Genomic DNA, 18648 nt, shown 5'->3' on the forward strand with positions numbered 1-18648 from the left:
AGCTGGGATCTCCAGCCTGATTTCCTCCTGGTCACTTTCTGGATTCCTAGTTATTGTGGTAGAATGTTTATTCCAATTTGGTTTTCTTGTTTAGTTGCTCTGACTTGTATTAAGTTTTTCTCTTCAGCTCATCATATTTTCTTCATTTTAGAGAGGAGACTAAGAATTAAGAAGAATTTTCTTCTTTCAATATAGAGGCCTTTTAAAATTTCTTCCTGTGTCAAGCCTAAAGCAGCAATTTTGAAAGAATTGTCTCTCCTGTTCAAGTAGAGATGGGAAAATATGTTTTCATATTGAGTGATGCAAGTTTGTGGCCACGGTGGAAACGTTTCTTATCTGGTTACTCTTCAAAACCTGGCCTTCTTAGATAACACAGTATAGGCAGTGACCCAAGTGTAAATTTTTGAAAGTAATACCAGACTTAATGGAGAATATTAACTTAACAATATCATAGGTGACATTTTATTACCTATATATACAGTAATTTTAATAATTAAATTTTCTCTTCAGCTTTTCAAATACATTAGCAATTTTTAATATTGTTTATTTGCATAGGTGTGTGTACAAAAGACTTCATGTTTAACGAACTAGTTTACCAATATATGACAATGATAAGTTCCTTGTTAAACCTTTAAGCCAATCCAAATGAAATGTAGAGTTTTAAATAAAATGGAAAGGTTCTCTGGGTACCTGCCGCTAAGGGTTGGAGCTTTGCAAGTTATTTACCTGAAATCCCAGCCTGTTTACTTTTTATCTCCTCATAGCTCGTCAGCTGAGCAAAATGCTGTGCACTATTCGTTGTCATAGTCCATAAATATAGTCTCAAAGGGTATAAAGGAAACCATAAAGAAATAACTGCTGAGAGGAGATTATTCCTGTAACACAGTGTGCTGCTTTTCCTAAGGCTTTTGTATTCTCCACTCCTTGAAAATGTTCATTATCAAAGTATGTGTGATACTTAAGTGTCATACATATTCGATTCCCAGTTGAACACTAGGATGTGCATCACCAGTAGCCAGTGGTACATTAGATACCATGCAGTGTGCTACTTTGTTTGTTTCAGTCTTTTATACAGTTTAGGGTCAGAGCTTGCTTCAGACACACTTGAACTTGGATGTGGTAGCTGTCTCGTGTGTGTTTAAGCTGAAGCCTTCTCTAAGATACCGTGGTGTGTTCTTTCTGACAGAGCTGATGTCATGTGAGGAACTACATTCGATATTACACTTGGTGCTGCAAGCAGGGAATATCATGAATGCAGTAAGTGAAGTTCAAAAAAAAATGTTAATGTTGTATTTCCAACTTTATTTGTGTGTCTAAAGGTGTATGTATATTTTTTCTTTTGATTTGTCTTCTTTAGGGAGGGTATGCTGGCAATGCAGTAGGATTTAAACTATCTTCTTTGCTCAAATTGGCAGACACAAAAGCAAATAAACCTGGGATGAATCTCCTGCACTTTGTTGCACAGGTATGTGGAAGTGATCGATACAGAGAGAGAATGTACGTTACCCACCCCCGCCCCCAAGGCAGTGAAGTTTTTCAGAGGTGTAAGGTGGCATCAAACAGAGTCAGGAAAGGGCACCGTAGGTGCCAAGAAGGTTCTATTTGCAGATTCCTGAGTTGGGCTGCACCTGGGGTTACAGGCCTGGAGGGAAGTGGAGGGGTCGGGGGTGAGGCCGAGTGGTGGCTGGGGAATCTGGACTCCATGCTTTAGCCATGGGGAGCCAACAGAAGTTTATACACAGCACCACGGCCTGACCAGGTATGTTTTTGTTGCTAGGGAAATGAGGCAACGTGGAGGGTGGGTTAGAGTGGAGAGAGAATAGAAATAGGGGTACCTCTTGGTGGAAGGTGGCGCTCCTTGTTTGGCGAGAGTTGAGAATCAGAGTAATGGCCACAGGGATGGAGAGCAGGGGCCTGGGTGTTGAAACATTTCCGAGTTGACCTGACTAGATTTTTTGACGCGTTGTGTGTAAGGAGTGGAAGAGTCAGAGCAATGAGGGGATCTCTTGCATATTTTCCTTGTGAACTGGGGGTTACAGGGCCTTGCCGTTCACACAGCGTTTGGGGTCTGAACCCTGTCCATCACTTGCATTTTTGACTGGGTCTGTGTGACACCCCAGTAACTAGTTACAAAGCCAGAGATCAGCCAAGGACAGTTCTCTCTTTGTTGTTAAATTATCTCAAAGAGCGAATTGTGCTGGTTTGTTTTTCCCATTGAATCTCCTTGTTGTTTTGACAGCGATCACATAGATACAGCTTCACCTGGGAGGAAAGCTGTGTTGCAGCCTTGTTTCACGTATGAGCTTCAGAATAGAACGGGGAGATTTTGACTTGTCCTTTATTAGCTGTACTTCCTCAGACAAGTTACTTAAGCCTTAAGTTCCTCTATTTCTTCATCTAATGATGGGGGGTAGTGATATCTCAAAACTAGGTAATTGAGAGGGCGGAGGGAGATAATTCCAGAACGCGCTTATTAGCTCAGTGTTCCGAATATGGTAAGCTCTCCATAAACAATACACACTATTATGACTGTATTCTTCAGAAGACAGAGGGCACATTGAACTTGGCACTAATTTGTGCCAATTTTCAGGGCATTGCAACCAGAAAATGTGTTCCTCATCCCATGTGGCTTGCAGAATCTCCGGGCTGCCCTTTTAGATCCCCATATCCAGGTGCTCTGTGTAGCTTGGCCCTGCCCACGTGGGGAAGTTTCCTGAGTTGGTAACTGCCCCCTTCATACCTGCCTTCTTTGTACCCTCTGAACAGATGAAGGATCCAAACACCCCCATGGCCTGTGCACCTTCTGATTAAACTCAGTTTGCAAACTGGTCTAACAGCTGCAAGTAGCTCGGTCAAGTAGAGGCATACTCATAGGTATGGGTGGTATTTCAGCAGGATATATTGGATTCTCTTAGGAACAATGAGCCCTGCTAAGCCGCCGCCTCCTTCCACTGAGTCTTCATGCACATGAGTCGTGTTTCTTGTTAGGATCAGTTGCTCTGGGAAGTTAAATGTTTCTTGAGAGTAGGAGAGTTCTGGTCAGTCTTACTAAGAATATCAGACTAAGAGTTCATGACTCAGTGAATTGCTTTGAATGTATCAAGCCTAAAAATGGGAACAGTGATTTTATGGTTCCTTTAAGCCCTGAAAAAATTCTCTCCATATAGTGGATAAAATTCCAGTTTTATCCCTATATAGTGAGAGAAAATTCTGGTTTTGTTCCAGGAAGCCCAGAAGAAAGATGCCGTGCTTCTAAACTTTTCTGAAAAATTGCATCATGTTCAGGAGGCTGCTAGGTAAGCAAGGAAGAGAATTGTGAGAACAAGGTTTTTTGTTGTTTTTCTTTAACTACCTTATTCAGGTAGTCTTTCAGGTTTGAAATTTTAAAAGTTTTGTCTTGTTGAACTTTCAGACCTTCCTTTCATTTGGTTACAGAGGTATGTGTGCACCTTTGGAATTTGGGGGTTTTGAAAAATTAATCTTTATTTTTAATCTAAAAAACTCCTATTGCAGTCTATTCTAATGAATCTCATCAGTGTAAAAATATATCTATATATATATATATATGGATTAAGAACTTCAAATACCTCCACACCCAAAAGATAGGGCTCAAAGAACACAGCCTGTTACGTTGGGAGTTGGTATATATCAGGCAAGCTTCCAGGGTCATACATCACTGATTCCTTTAGAATCTAACATGGTACGTTTATTTTCTATTGCATTAAAAGAAATTGGAACCATACCAAGGGCTGTGAAAGGATTTTGTTTTAAATTAGTCACTCAACTTTGCAGAGAAAGTATCTACCAAACATAAAGCTGTATTTACATCACTGTTTACTTCTGATCCTATTATAGATGTGTATTTTAACATAGCTGTAATCTGTGTATACATGCTATTTTGAGTCCTGTGCTTTTAAATTTACAATACATATCCACACATCAGTGGTAAATGTCCAACGACCAGCTTTTTAGGGAGAAAAGTCCTGATTTGTAGCAACTGCTGATTTCCATGGCATAAATACTGCTGCCATGGCTGATCTCAAGCTCCCAATGTGGCACTACTGACTGTGGAGCTGGGGAGGGATACCCATAGCCACAGCTGCGTCCCATGAGCTGGCTCCAGCACCTCACCTCACGTATCAACCCAGTGCATGTCATCTGCTTGTTATCTGAGGGACTCTATCCAGTTGGGACAGCTGTGAACCGTATGCATAAACACATGAACCAGAGCTTTCTAAGCCCCACCCCGCCACTGGCCCACATCTCGGTGTTACTGACTGCAAACATCTAACCACAGAAGACATGTCTTTCCCAAAGTGAGATTATCCGTCCAAAGGTGTAAACAGTTCATAGTTCATATTTACAGATCACCAGAGTATTCTCCCCAAAGAATGAGTATTTTCAAAGATATAAACTGTTTTGGTTTCTGAATTACTAACAGAAATTTGTGTGGGAATATTTTTTCCACTTCCTAGTATGGAAATGTTTCTAAGAGATACATAGAGAAATAACCGTTCCATTTCTGGTCAGAGTTAGATGGGGAAAGTTAGCTAGATATTGTCTTAGAAAAAACTTATTTACTAAGGTTATTTATTTGAAATGGAAAGTGAAGTACAAACAGGTCATAGGTGGGTGCCGGTGACCAGTGAAGGTGGAAAACTATTTTTTTTTATAAATTTATTTATTTTATTTATTTATTTTTATTTTTGGCTGCGTTGGGTCTTTGTTGCTGTGTGCGGGCTTTCTCTAGTTGCGGTGAGCAGGGGCTACTCTTTGTTGTGGTGCGTGGGCTTCTCATTGCGGTGGCTTCTCTTGTTGCGGAGCACGGGCTCTAGGCACACGGGTTTCAGTAGTTGTGGCACGTGGGCCCTGTAGTTTTGGCTCACGGGCTCTAGAACCCAGGCTCAGCAGTTGTGGCGCATGGGCTTAGATGCTCTGCAGCACACGGGATCTTCCCAGACCCAGGGCTCGAACCCGTGTCCCCTGAGTTGGCAGGCGGATTCTTAACCACTGTGCCACCAGGGAAGCCCCTGAAGGTGGAAAACTATTGCATAAAAAAAAAAAGTTAGAATTGATCATGGAAGCATGAAAGCATCTTGATTTATGAATTTGCTAATTGAATTCCACCTGGATTTAGTTTTCATCTATTCGCTTTACCAGGCGACATAAACATCATTCATGCTCTATTAATCTGGGTGTGACATATGTAACAAAAGCCTTGCCATCAATTCCACCATTTCTCTCCAGAACTGTTAGCTGTGTGTCAGTTCTCTCTAAGACACAGGGTGCTGACTCTGGTTGCCTGTGGCGAGCAACATGCAGTTTGTGTAGTGTCTCCGTATCACCCTTAGTACCCCGTTTATCAGCATGCGCTGCCTTGCTTTTCATGGGTTAGAGCTTTTGTATTTGCATTTCATGGCCAGAGGAAAGTATAAGTATCTGAGTCCTGCAGAATTCTAAGGCTGATGGCATAAAGATGTTCAGACCTAGTTCATGAAAAGCTTCACAAGTCCCATGCTTTTGGTTATCTCACCAGCAAGAACAAAATTACAGCCTGCTCTTTGAACCAGTGTGTGTCTTTAGGAAGGAATCGCCTCTTAAGGAAACATAGGAGCAAACTCTAGATACAGAGGTCGGTAAACGTAATCGCGGTAGCTCTCCCCTTCTGTTTCCAGGGTCTTGTCTGATGTACCTGCGTGACACCTGGCCTCCTGTACCAGGTACCCACTCTCCCCTTTCTTCTTTCAGATTATCTCTGGATAACACAGAGGCAGAGCTGCACGCACTCTTTGTCAGGACAAGATCTCTAAAGGAGAACGTCCAGCGGGATGGCGAGCTCTGTCAGCAGATGGAAGATTTCCTTCAGGTGTGTGTGTGATTCGAGTCAGTCCCTCTGATCTCATCTTCAGCAGCCCCTCAAGGGTGGTTACGTTTGCAGGGCTGTTTGTGGAAGCAGCAGGTTCCCATTCATATTTTTTCCCCCAAGTCAGTAAAAGGAAGTTTGTATTTCAGTGCCCAGCCTTTGCTGGGTTGGTTTTTTGGCAGAGGATATTGAATATGGTCTAACCCTGAGGCTTTGGTTAGGGACAGGGTCTCTGTTTATCTCTGCTCTGTCTGCATGATGGCACCGCCCGGGAGTGAACTGGGATCCCTTATGCTTACACTTGGCAGCTTCTGCCTGGCAACTCAGGTTTTGCTTCTAAAGCACGGTTCAGGAGTTCTTGCCTCCCACTTGAACTTTTGGACACCAGTAGGAAGTTCCACGGAGATCGTTAAAGACACCTGAGCACTTGGGCTGTTGTTCCTTCAGTTGTTTTTGTGGCAGAAACAAGCTCCGTTTTGGCATGTTTTATAGGGAGGGCAGGAGAACACACCAGAGCCAGTGCCTCTCACCACCCCAAATGCACCAGCCCCACAGGGTGTGGCAGGAGCTGTTCGGAATAACATCAACAAAACCCAGCAGAGAGAACATGTCTGTGACAGCTCACTGTGACTCACTAATCACAGTCTGACATACTTCTTTTATCTTCCTTATTTTTTTTAAAAAAAGGTGGCACCTTTTCATGCTTTCAGTCTTCAGTGAAATGGTGTGCTGCCTTCAGTGTCAGGGCTTCGAGGCTCATGAGCTGGAATACATGAGGCAGGGCCGCCCTGGGCGGTGGAAAGGGACCAGTGCTTTTGAGGGTTGGACCAACCTCAGCCTCCCCTCGTTTCCTTGTAATGAAGTCACATCAAATGCTGTGAGCTGCAGCTCCCGTCAGCGAACATTTGATTTTGTTTGGCTCTGCTGGGAGTTTGTTTTTATTATTAAACACATGTTCTGTATTTTCTTTCATAAGTCACTAAACTCTAATTTTCCCTTAAAAGTGCACAGATTTTCTTCTCAAAGTGAGACAACAAAGCAAACACCACCACAGAATCATCTAACAGTAGCTAGGAAAACACTCAGCAGTAAAGACAAATGGAACAAATCCAGAAATTCAAGGAGAAGGCCTGTCACACATCAGGAGGAGGATTCTGGAGGTCTCATTTCTCAGTTCTTATATTAAATGTTAATCTCTTATGATAAATAGTAGCACAGAAGGCTTATGATGCAAAGCCATACCCCCGGACTGCTCTTCAGAAGCAATCTTGTTTTCACTCTGAACTCGTCTTCCTAGTAGTCATCTTTATCTCGCTAAGTAAACTGTTCCACGCAGCTATTTATTTTTCTTTTTTAAGTTCACTTTCTTTTTAAATGGGGGAAATACAATTTTTTAAGTTAGGTTATGGTCCGGCCACGAAGGGCTCTGAATGCCAGTCTGAAAACTTTGCTCTCTAAGCCGTGGTGAACCATTTTTGAGCAGAAAAATGACAGGAACACAGTTTTGCAGATATGTTTCAGTGTTTTGACCCTTTGGGTGAGAGGTACCAAGTGCACTGGTGTGGAACTTTGGTCCACAGCAGACAAGTTCGAGCTGGAAAGTTGAGTTTGCTGCCACAACTGCCAATCTGTCATTCATGTTTTGCCAGTGTCACTTTGGGCTTCTTCATCTGTGGCCTTAACCATGAGGAAAGGGTTCAGCAACCAGCTCTTGGCAAACAACTCTGAGCGTGGTGGCTTTTCAGGCCCTATTCAGAATGTTTCACTTTCCCAAGTCCTAAGGGGACTGCAAGCGCTCAGGCACTCTCCCTGTCCCCACAAGATCTGCGATGAGACATCCCAGGTGGAGTAAGCGCCCATGAAGATTCTTGTCAAAGTCCTGTTTTTCTGCAGTTGAGCTGTTCTTGGCTGGAATCCACCTTTCCCCCTGTGTGAGAATGACAGGCAAAGATTTATCCTTCCATTAATACCCTTCTCTCCTCGAAGAAAAATACAGCGTGAACGCACACACTGCCTCGGGTTACTGACTCAGATGGTTACTTTCTCTGGTATTTGGTTTCCTAAATAGTTTTGGTTTCCTGCTACCTCTCGAATGTGCTTGGTGGAAGAAAAGGGCTTTGAAGGGGGTTAGTGTGTGGGTAGGTGGGAGGGGACGCGTCTTCTCGGAATTTCTCCTGAGATTCTCTTTAGTGTTCCAGCAGTGAGCCCATCCTCCAGGTGGGCAGCCCACAACTTCACTATTTCCCACGCCCAGCCCTCCACCCAAGAAGAATTTTCTCAAATAGAAGTGTGATTTCATAAAGGAATATACCCCATGCATTCCTTCTTCATATAAGCCTTGTTATCCAGTGAAAAAGAAAGCACTGTCAGGCTTCACTGTGACCCCAAATGCTGTCTCCCCGGGGATACATCTCCTCTACCTGCTGCTTCCTCACCTCAGCTCAACAGGAAATGTCACTGAGCTGCCGTCGGGGACATTTGCTTGTGCCTTTGGCCCTGGGGATCCCCATCCTGAAGGGGCTGGGGCTCAGTGGAGGAGAGCGGGCTTCCTTTGGCCCCACTGTGTTGCTGCAGTACTTGAGTCTGTATGGGCCTTGTATACGTTGTCCTAGAAGAATTAGGAAAAAACAAAGAGGCCAAGAGGATTGATTTGTATAGGGCAGTAGTTCCAAGCCACGGGTACCCATCAGAACCTCCTGGGGAGTTTTAATAAAGTAATGGCAGGTCCACCCCAAATCTACTGAATGGCTTGTGGGTGAGGGGTGCAAGTGTGGGCCATAGACAGAGCTGACTCGGATAAGAAGCCCTGGCTGGGCATTTGTCCCTGCAGGGGTGACACTGACCCTGATAGAGCTCATTTGGGGGTAAGATTAAATCCCTCTCAATGGGGCAGACCTCTGAATAAGACAACTGGTCAATATAAGTGACTTCCGGGACCCTGAAGTAGACCCTTGGCCCAGTATAAGCCTCAGTCATGAGAGAAGGAAGAACAGATACAGACAGATGCAGGGTTTTCCTTAACAACACCAACTGCACTCCTGTGCCATGTGTCCAGTGACATTACAGGGGAACATTTGGTTGGTGGCATCCTCCAGCTTAAAGCTCTTCAGTCTCCTGTGGCTCTCAGGCCTTGCACAGGGGTTCCCCTCGCTTCCCCAAGGTGTTGTTTGGGGTGAATTACTCTCCTGTCAGCTCTGAGGGACGTGCAGTGAGACCTGAAACTGAACCCCAGGCAGCAGGCAGAGCGCTTACCTCAGCGTGTGCTGTTTGTCCCCTTCCCCGCAGTTTGCCCTGAAAAAGCTGGCAGAGCTGGAGCGCTGGAAGCAAGAGCTCCAGGATGAGGCCCACACCCTCATCGACTTTTTCTGTGAAGACAAAGACACCGTGAAACTGGACGAGTGCCTTCAGATATTCAGAGACTTCTGTGTCAAATTCAACAAAGCAGTGAAGGTACGGCTCTGTGTTTTCTGAGTTGTCAGGATTTTTCTTTTTCCTCTTCCCAGCCAGCCCTCTGCCTGTGGCGGAAAGGTGCTTCAGCAGCTCCGCGGCATTAGGAAGGTCTGGCCCCGGCGGTGTTGCCCAGCTGTCACTCGGGATTCCGGGGAAAGGCTCTGCCCTCTCAGCCCCGAGCCTTTCCCTGTTGGCAGGAGTCTAGTGTTTGGCTGCCTTTGCTACTTAGCTGCTCATTCCTACGCTCGCTCTGATGCCCTAAAAGCATTTTGTTAGGTTTTTTTAGGATGGCAGTCACGATATTAAGAGGCCTCTTTGAAGACCCTTCCCCCTTCCCAGGAGACATTTTCCTTTTCCAGGGGGACCTTTGTCGCAGGGGGATGATGGGAAGGCCCTCACTCCCCTGTTTTAAGCTCCATAGCCATTGCCAGGGGTTGGCATCTGGGGAACCAGGCTGTCCTCGGCCAGAGTGGGCTTCAAAGTGCCCGGATAGTGAGGGAGTCTGCTGCTGTCTGAACATGACTGCTGCTTTCTTGCCCTTCAGCCTCCGGGTCCAATAATCTCTGAGTTCATGCAGAAGCCAGAAAACTCTTTGGGTTGCTTGGCTTTGCAAATAAAACTTTCATCTGTCGATTAAAAGCAAAATAACATCCCATCATTTCAGGTGCTGATAAGGAACAAAGTACTCGTGGGTCACCTCTTTCCCTATATTTTAAGTGCAGGTTTGTCCTTAGCTGAATTTCTCTGAGGGGTTGCTCAAGCGTCTCCCCAGCCCTAAGTGAGTAACTGGAGTTCTCAAGCTGCCTTTCTCTGTCCAGCGAAGAGGAGGCTGAGCCTGTGGCCACGTTTCCTCTCCCGTATCCAAGCAGTGAGGTCAGCAGGCAGAGGCGCTGGTGGGCGGTAGCGGCCAATTTGGCTCTTTCTGAGGCCCTCACTCCCAGTCAGAATTCTCCAGGCCCATGAGGCCACCTGTATGATGCTGTCAGCCCAGCTGTCCTGAGAGCCAGGAGCTGGCCCCATGCCCTCCCACAGGCAGCCTTGAAAGGAGAAGACCTGGGACCCTGGGGAGCCCGAGGCCAGAGCTGCAGGAGGGGCGCAGAATTTCCGGTCAGAGCCAGAGCCTCTCAGAAACTTGGAAGGGAAAGTCCACTGTTTGAGGAAATTGATTTTCAAGTAAAAAGCACTAACGATAACAGATTTGGGTGCGACATCTGCACGTTTACGTGACACAAGTATATTTAAGGACAGTAAAGCGTGCTTTGGTGTGTGCATTTGTTCCGGTTCGGTTTGTTGCGGGAGGGCTGGCTCCTTGGAGCAGGGAGAAAGGTAGAAAGATTTGTAAAGCAAATCCTCCTCTCCGATTGTGGGAAGTGGGTGGGGCATAAGGGACAGAGCCTCGGTGGCATTTCTGGTGTTTCTTTACCAGGGAGCATTCAGAGAACACAGATTGAAAGGCATCTCTTAATGTCCTGAGTCTACATTTATGCATCCAAATCACTGTTAAGTAGAATGTGTGCACATGAGTGTGTGTGTGTAGATGTTTCCATGCAACACAGATTCTTTTAACACCCATAGTATTTTTCTCTCTGCTCTTGCCTAAATAGCACTTTCCTGGAAGTCCTTTCTGTCTTGCCCTGCTTAGAAACCAAGTTGGGTTTCCTCCGAGTTGAGGTCTCGGGCATGTGTGGAATCACAGCCCGCACTGAGGGCACAATGCCTTGACTGGAAGTTGGGCCCAGGGATCTGATGACAACCTTAGGCAGATGGTTGGGGCCAGGCCTAGTGTGCACGCCCGGTCACGCCCACGTTGCTTGCAGAGAACCGAGGCCTCCAGCCCTCCCGGCACCCATGCACGTGCAAACACACATTCGCATGCAAACACAGGCCGTCTCCCTCAGTGAAACAAATGACCCAGGTCTCTCCTCCAGCCTGTGTCTCTCAGTGGGGTCTTAGGGTAGCTGTCTCTGGAATTGCAGTTGGGTCCCATGTGTCTCATGCGTCTTCTGGCTTCTCTCCGTCCCTCCTTCAGGACAACCACGACCGCGAGGTGCAGGAGCTGAGGCGGCTGCAGCGGCTGAAGGAGCTGGAGCAGAAACGGCATTCCTGGACGGCTGGGGAGCTTGGATTCGGCCGGAGCAGCAGTGAAAATGACGTGGAGCTGTTGACTCAGAGGGGCGTGGAGGACCTGCCCCCTTTCCTGCACTCCAGGCCCATCAGCCTCTCCTACCGGCCCCCCAACACCCGCCGCTCCCGCCTCTCCCTGGGCATCACAGCTGACCGGGAGCTGCTGACCTTCCTGGAGAGCTCCACGGGCAGCCCCGAGGATCTCAAGTTCCACAGCTTGCCCCGGAGCTGCCCCCGGCAGGCCCCGGCCAGCAGAGCCCGGACGGAGCCTGGAGAACAGAGGGACCAGGGCTCCAGCCCAGCACACAGACCTCCGGCCTCGGAGGGCCAGGAGGAAGCCCCCCACCCCACCTCCGCTTGGCCGAGCCAGCTCCTGGCCCCCGGGCCTGAGGAACCCGCCTCCGCCTTACCCCGAGTTCGGGGCAATGGGGTCAGCATCCTCCGAAAGAGGAACAGCGAGCCCGTGGGCCTGGGTCCTGTGCGGTCCCCTCCACTCTCGCTGTTGGCTCTAGGGATTAGGGAGCATGAGCTGGTGACAGGTCTGGCCCAGTTCGACCTCCAGGCTGCCAAGGGCCCGGAGGAGCTGGCCCCGCTGACCGTGAATGACTTCAGCACGATGGAGCTGGCGTCCGTGGGGGATGAGAGCCCGCAGTCCCTGGGCGCCAGCAACGGTAGCCCGACGCTCGTGGGCAGAGGTGCCCAGGGGGGTCCCATCCTGGCCCCGGGGGATGGCAGCGCTGCCCCGGATGAGCCCATCAGCGCGGCTCCGGTATCTGAGGGCAGCAGCGACCCCGAGAACCAAGATCCTGGGCCTCTGTTCTACGTCTCGGACACCACCGACTGCTCGCTGATCCTGGACTGCTCGGAGGGAACCGACTCCAGACCCGAAGGGGCGGATCCGGGGGAGGGGGGCGACGGAGAGGGCTCCGTGTCCTCCAGGGCCGGGGAGACGGGCGGCAGCCAGGTGTCCTCAAACCCCGCCCGCAACCCGCCTGCGGAGGCTCCCATTGCCGCCTCCGCCTCCGGCGGCTCCGTCTCGGGGAAGAGCGAGCCGGGCTGCGAGGGAGGCCTGCCCACGGACAGGACGGCCAGAGGAAGGGAAGTGATGGCCCCGAAGAGGAGCCCCCTCAAACAGGCGTCGGCGGGGGCGTCCAGGGCGGGGCCTGCCCGGCGGGGCGCGGGGGCGACAGGGCCGGTGCGGGCGCTGACTGGCTGGGAGAGCGAGAGCATGCGCAAGGTCGTGCCCATCTCGCGCGCCGGCCGCGCGCCCCCCGCGGGCAAGCGTCCCCCTCGCGAGGCCCCCGGCGGTGCTAACCCGCCGGCGCCGGTGTCGCGCCGCAGCTCGGTGCTGGGGCTCCCGAACGCGTCGCCCGGGAGGCCATCGACGGCGGCCCGGCCCGGGAGGGAACCCCCAGCGCCGCCCAGGAGCTCCTTCAGGAAGCCTAGCGCCAAGCCCCTGCGCAATGTCCCGCGGCAGAAGCCCGAGGAGAACAAGATCTGCCGCTCCGGCTCCCAGGGCCCCGACGGCCCCGAGGAGCCGCCCCGCGCCCCGCCGGCCCCCAGCGCGCCCCGCGGCCCGGCCCCGGTCCCCAGCTTCGCCCGCAACACGGTCGCCTCCTCGTCTCGGTGTCAGAGGACCGACACCCCCCCTGTGGCCAGATCCCCGGGCCTCACCCGGACTGTGTCGCAGCGGCAGCTGAAGGTGAAGGGTGGCCTCGAGGACGCTGCCCCCAAGGACAGCGGCGCCCTGCGGCGGGCCGGCAGCGCCCGCGCCCCCCGGAAGGGGCCCGAGTCGACCGAGGGCCCCGGAGACAGCGCCCAGGCCCCGCCGAAGGGCCGCGGGGCCGGGGAAAGGGCCTCCTTCCGGCTGAAGGACGCCTGTCGGGGGGCGCTGGGGAAGGGGCTCCATCCCTTGTGGAAGTGAGGGGCGTCCGCGCTCCCCTCTCGCCTCCTGGGGTTCGGGTGGTGAGGACTGACTTCTGTGAAAGGCCGACCCCGAATGTCTGTTCCACATAAAGTCCTCCGCCGGGGCCACCTGCCAGTGCTCCTGTCACCGAAGGTGCAGCTGTGGGGCCCACCTACCATGCCACGCTGACTCCGGCTGGACGGACGTCCCGCCGCCATGGGCAGGCGTCTCCGCAGCGCCCAGGAGGTGGACCAGGCGGACCCCGTCTCCCAAACAGAACACAGAGACCCGTGAACGACTCAGACGAGGAAAATGACTTTCCTGTGTAACAAATAAAAGAAGATTTGGGGCCAGTTTTTATATATCAATGACTTATTTTTTAATATAAAAATTAAACGTTGTTTTAGTTGGTTCCTTTCACGGAGTGAAATGCGTCCCAGGGGGAAAATGGTGAAGATGTTTTTATCTTCCTGTGTTCCCTGGCCTCAGGGCTCCACCTGCCCACCCCGTGCATAGCTGGCAACTGGACTTCCGCAAGCCCTTGGGTGTTCTGTGGTTGGCCCCGTCTTCCTGAAGACTTTCTTCTTTGCTCATCTCACCCTGCTGACTTTGGTGAGGGTTTGGGTGTGGACAGGAGGGAAAGTGAGACTGGTGGACGGAAATCGGGTGCTCCCGTGTGTTGGGACAGGCACCGTGGGCAGTGGGGCAAGTCTCCCCTGCAGGTGGGTGGCAGCCCCTGGGAGAATGCTGAAGCTTCCAGAGTTTAGAGGTGCCATATTTTGATGGAAGGTCATCAGGGACTGTTCAGCTGAGCACATCTTTCCCGTTGTGTTTTCTCATTTGAGTATCTGTTGCAAAACTGAGTGAAGGCTGCTATGACCTGTGTTCGCTCTAGTTACAGGGAAGAATAAACCCTTCAGTCTCCCACTCTTTCCTTTGCTAATGTGACCTGGAGCCTGGAGAGAAGCTCTCTCCTCTCACCTCTCTCTCTCTCTCGATGATACTTTTTAATGTTGCTGTCTATTGTTTGGTACAGTGGTTTTAAATCCTGATAAAAACCAGATCAAGTTCTTAAAAACAGAGCAAAAAAAAAAAAATGAAATTGCTTTAAGAAGATTTTATATTAGGAAATTTTTGAAAAAAAAAGTCAGGCTTCATTCAAAAGAAAGAGGAAAACATGTACTATTTCTACTCAGTGCCTGTTCACTACTTCCCTTTAACTAATTGGGAAATGGGGGAATTCTTGAAACTTTTTTGTTATTTAAAAATTGCCCCCCCCCTTTTTCACTTTTGATCACTTGTTAGTGAAACTTTGTTTCAGATCTGACAGCAGTAGGTGGATTTTGGCAAATATAATGTATTTGTGTTGAATCCATCAGGTCGATGTTACAGTCTCCCTCCTGTAGAATGTTGCCTTCCATTCAAATTAATTGGAAACTCTGAGCTTCCATAAGTTAGCTAAATTGAAAAGGTAAACTTCATGGTTGAAGAAGTAAGGCACTTGACCACAAAACCTCTTGTAAAAGCAGCCCTCAGTACGTATTTCCAGTGCTCCACAAAGATGAATCCTGAGCCATTTTTCACCATCTCAAAAAGCCTTAAAAATCATGTATTTAACCATGCAGACAAAAATGTTCAAACCATAGGGCCTGTGAAAGAGGTCAAAAGTTTGTGGATTTGTGGGTAGTGCCAGGGTCGGGACCCCTTGGCGGGACCCTAGAAACGGGGGTCAGAGTCCCTGTTCCATCACTGATGCTGTGTGGTTTTGGCAAGTCACTCCCTCTTCTTAATCCTTTGTTTCCCAGTCTGCAGAAGTAGGGGCATGGCCTCGATCATGGTCTTCAAGGGTCCTTCAAACTCCAAGAGTCCAAGTCATCATGGAAAACCAAGGACCCATGTCTGCCCTGAGATCAGCTTCCAGAACTAACCCCCAGCATCTCTACAGCAGAGGTCTCACATAAAGGGCCGCTCAGAAGAAAGCACCTTCAGAATGAGTTGTTGCTTTGATATCTAATAAGCTGAGTTTCCTGAGAAGTGGTGTTTTGCTTAGCCCTATGGACAACTTGTATGCATCTGTGTGAACAGGTGATCATTCTATTACCTTTTATTGGTAATAAGCTTGGAAAAATAATTTAAATATATAATGCAGAACTGTAAATAAGTTTCTATATAAATTTAAGATAAACTGAATGTATTTAAAGGTCCATTTATATGTTCTTTTATGTAATGTGTAGTTTAATAAAGTTCCTGTTTATGGGATTTGTGTTTTCTCCTTGGCTGCTTCTGTGGATATGTGTGCTGTGTGATCCCAGTAAAAGAGTGTGTCATTTCCTGCACAGAGAGAAGGCGGGTTGCAGGAGGTGCCAGAGGGCTGGGATACAGCAGTCCTATCTTCAAAGGGCTCAAGAGCCAAAATTCAGCTGTTGATGTGTATCTTCTTGGTAGCACAGAACCTGCATTTCACCGAAGGCCCAGGGAGTGGGCCTTGCGCCAGACCTGGGATGTGGGCATGCATCTGACACGTGGGCCATCCATGGAATGTTCAGCACCTCATACACGCTTACATTATTCCATGTTGTGGACCAAGCTTTGTGTAATCTCTGTGGGGCCGGCAAGTCTGGATCTGCTCCTGTGTGTTCACGTGTTTTGGCTCAGGACGCTGTTGGGAAATAGCAGCTCACCTCTGTGGCTGCCTCAGGAATAAGGGAGGGAGGCGTGCTTTTATTTGAAACACAGTGTTGGTTTGAAAAGAAAGGGGGATCGTGTGTAAGATGAGCCTCATACCTTGGGGTTTCCTATCAAGTTTTAGTCCTAGTTACTCTCCCAGTTTAGCTGACAGTGGGTTAGAGGAAGATCCCAGGGTCAGGCAACAACGGACGAGAGAGTAGATGACGTCCTTGTCCTCATTGTGAGTTGCTGCCCCGTGGACATCTGTAGCCTGGTTTTGCCTGAGTTGTAAGCAGTTTGGGGCACTGGACCCCTCCCTCTACCGTCATGTCTGCAGTACCAGGGCTTACTGACCCAAACCAAAGCAAGGCCTTTTATTTCCACAGTGAGTCTCAAGAAGTTTTCTTTATACCCTTTATTGTATGGCTTTCACAAGGAACCTGGGTTCTAGTCTTCCTCCTGAAGACTCTCGTTGAAACCAGGGACCACAATTTCGTAACTGTTCATTCAAGAGTCTGCATATTTATATATTATGGCCAGAGGCTCCAGAATGGTTTGGTAGAACTATTAATTCAGGCTTCTGAGGTGCACAAATCCACCAACTTCTGCCTCTAAGGATGAAGTATCCTTCCTCTATCTCCTCCCATCTGGCAGTGATGACATTTCGCAATTTCACAGAATTTTCTGTTGACACTTAAACTTTAGTCTTTTGCTTCATGCTTCAGTCCCGCCAAAAAAAATAGAAGAGATTTTTTTTTTTCAGTGTATGTGTCCCCAAACTGTAAACACGTACGCCAAATTTGGCATAAACATATAAGCCAAATTTGAATATGAGACATTGCAGCTGGTCACTAAGTACTTCTTAAAATTATTTGGGCCGTGAGCACAAACAAAACGGGTGACAATGGGTCTGCAGAGCCACCCTACTCAGCACCCATGGAGCCACAGTGCATAGCTCGGAATGAATCCGGCAGCGCAGACTTGAAAACATAACCCAGAGCAGCCTCTCCCTGGGGGTGTTTTCATCTGCAAATATCTTCCAGTAAGATGCTCTATGGCTCACTGGATCGCCTCAGTGAAGACAAAGGTAACATTCTTGTGGTTGTAGAAAGTGGCTTTTCTGTCTTCTAGGCCAGAGCCCTGCAATGAGGCTTTGGCTTTGTGGTTGGTAGGTAGGACAATTGGACCCCACTGCAGGAGGGGTCACGGCCCTAAGCAGCACTCACAGTCTCCTTATTCATGGGCCTTGACCAAGGGCCCTCCGAGAGCCTGGCACGACCTGACCGTCAGCCTGTGGAATGAAGCTGGCTCAGCCTGTCCATGAGGATGCTGCCTGAGGTCCTCTTAGGCACATTCATGCCAGGCCTCTGCAGTCAGGGCCCGGGCTTTGTCCCCAGCCTCCTCAGAAACATTCAAAGCTGAGTCATAGAGGCGGTCCCTACCTTGCAAGCAAATGATGTTCACCACGTTTGCTCGCAATTAGATTTGAGCATTTCAGAATGCACATTCCCCGAGCAGCCGTGTCATGCATTATAGGTAGGTTTCCAGGACAGCCCATTAGAAACGTCTTTAACCCCTCCATGGTGGACTGTGGCACCGACGTTTCTATAGAAGAGAACCTCACTTGTAATGGTGCTCCTAGAGGAAAACACCAGGGTGCCACAAACATTCCTCCCCTACTTCGTGGCATCGCGGAGAGGTGCAGGCACTGCCACTGAGGACACCAGTCATGTTCACTCTCCGCTGCTGGACAAGAAAGAACCTCTCCACTCTTCAGGTCACACACAGAAGCTCCCATCTCCTAGGCCAACTCCAATAACTATGGGCCATTTCTTGTGGGAAACTACCTTTTGTCTGTCCTTCCTGATGGCACACTGGCCGAGTGAAAAGGGGGGTGCCTTGTGCTTTCAGTTCTCCAGGAGAAAGCCTGGGCTCAGCCACACTCACTTAGCCTCCTGACAACCAGCAAGCAGGTGGCAGGGTTGTGGCGAGGCCAGCTGTGTGGCCAGGGCCTGCCGTCGTGAGCCAAGGGCAGCCAGCCGTGGGGCCAGTGGGCTGCTTCAGTGAGGGCCGGCTCTTTGCTGTGGGCAGTAGGCTCTCCACAGTGATCCCTGACCCCTAACAGTGTCGGAGCACCAGTGGCACCCACTCGCCCTGGGTGGAGTGCTCCAGCGTGCGACAGGTCACCCAGGGCTGCTGGGGGATTCCCGGTCCCACTCCACACCTACACCAAGTCAGCATCTTTCTGGTGGGGCCCCAGATTTGCATTCAACAACTCCCCAGCGATTCATTTTTCACCCTGCTTTTGAGAACCAGTGGACTGGAGAGAGGCCAGAGGCTGGGCTCCGAGGCAGGCCGTTGCGCTGTTCTCCGGCCTGGACCCCTCTTCGAGCCTCTGCCGGGCGAGGCAGGCGCTTTTCCCCTGGGCAGGTGATGCGGCTCACTCTGAGCTCAGGGCCCGGTTGGGAGGAGAGCCGCCCCTAGAAGCCTGAGGAGGTGGACTAATCTGGATCTTGCAACAGAAGCACCTCCGCTGGTACGCTTGGCCACTCCTTTGAGTCTGGAGCTCTCAGAAACGCAGCATCAGAGCGTCCGGAACAGCGGCTCCAGGGGACCATAGGAAGTGACGCTTCACTCG

General features: G+C 49.6%; 1 protein-coding gene across 7 annotated transcripts in view; it reads left to right on the plus strand.

Moving 5' to 3' along the window:
* Nucleotides 1-15613, plus strand: part of FHDC1 (FH2 domain containing 1) — a 40262-nt gene extending 24649 nt beyond the window's left edge. For 6 of the 7 annotated variants that reach the window (XM_082391507.1, XM_082391505.1, XM_082391506.1 and 3 more), the window contains 6 exons: nucleotides 1187-1257; nucleotides 1358-1465; nucleotides 3226-3296; nucleotides 5749-5866; nucleotides 9149-9313; nucleotides 11343-15613. In XM_082391507.1, the coding sequence (XP_082247633.1) occupies nucleotides 1187-1257; nucleotides 1358-1465; nucleotides 3226-3296; nucleotides 5749-5866; nucleotides 9149-9313; nucleotides 11343-13361 (2552 nt within the window). In that variant the 3' untranslated portion in view covers nucleotides 13362-15613. The remainder of the gene's footprint in view (nucleotides 1-1186; nucleotides 1258-1357; nucleotides 1466-3225; nucleotides 3297-5748; nucleotides 5867-9148; nucleotides 9314-11342) is intronic. The other variant, XR_014244518.1, reaches the window with a different exon arrangement.
* The last annotated feature ends 3035 nt before the right edge of the window (nucleotides 15614-18648 follow it).

Source organism: Balaenoptera borealis, assembly GCF_965194805.1.
Source record: "Balaenoptera borealis genome assembly, chromosome: 4".
Taxonomy (NCBI): domain Eukaryota; kingdom Metazoa; phylum Chordata; class Mammalia; order Artiodactyla; family Balaenopteridae; genus Balaenoptera; species Balaenoptera borealis.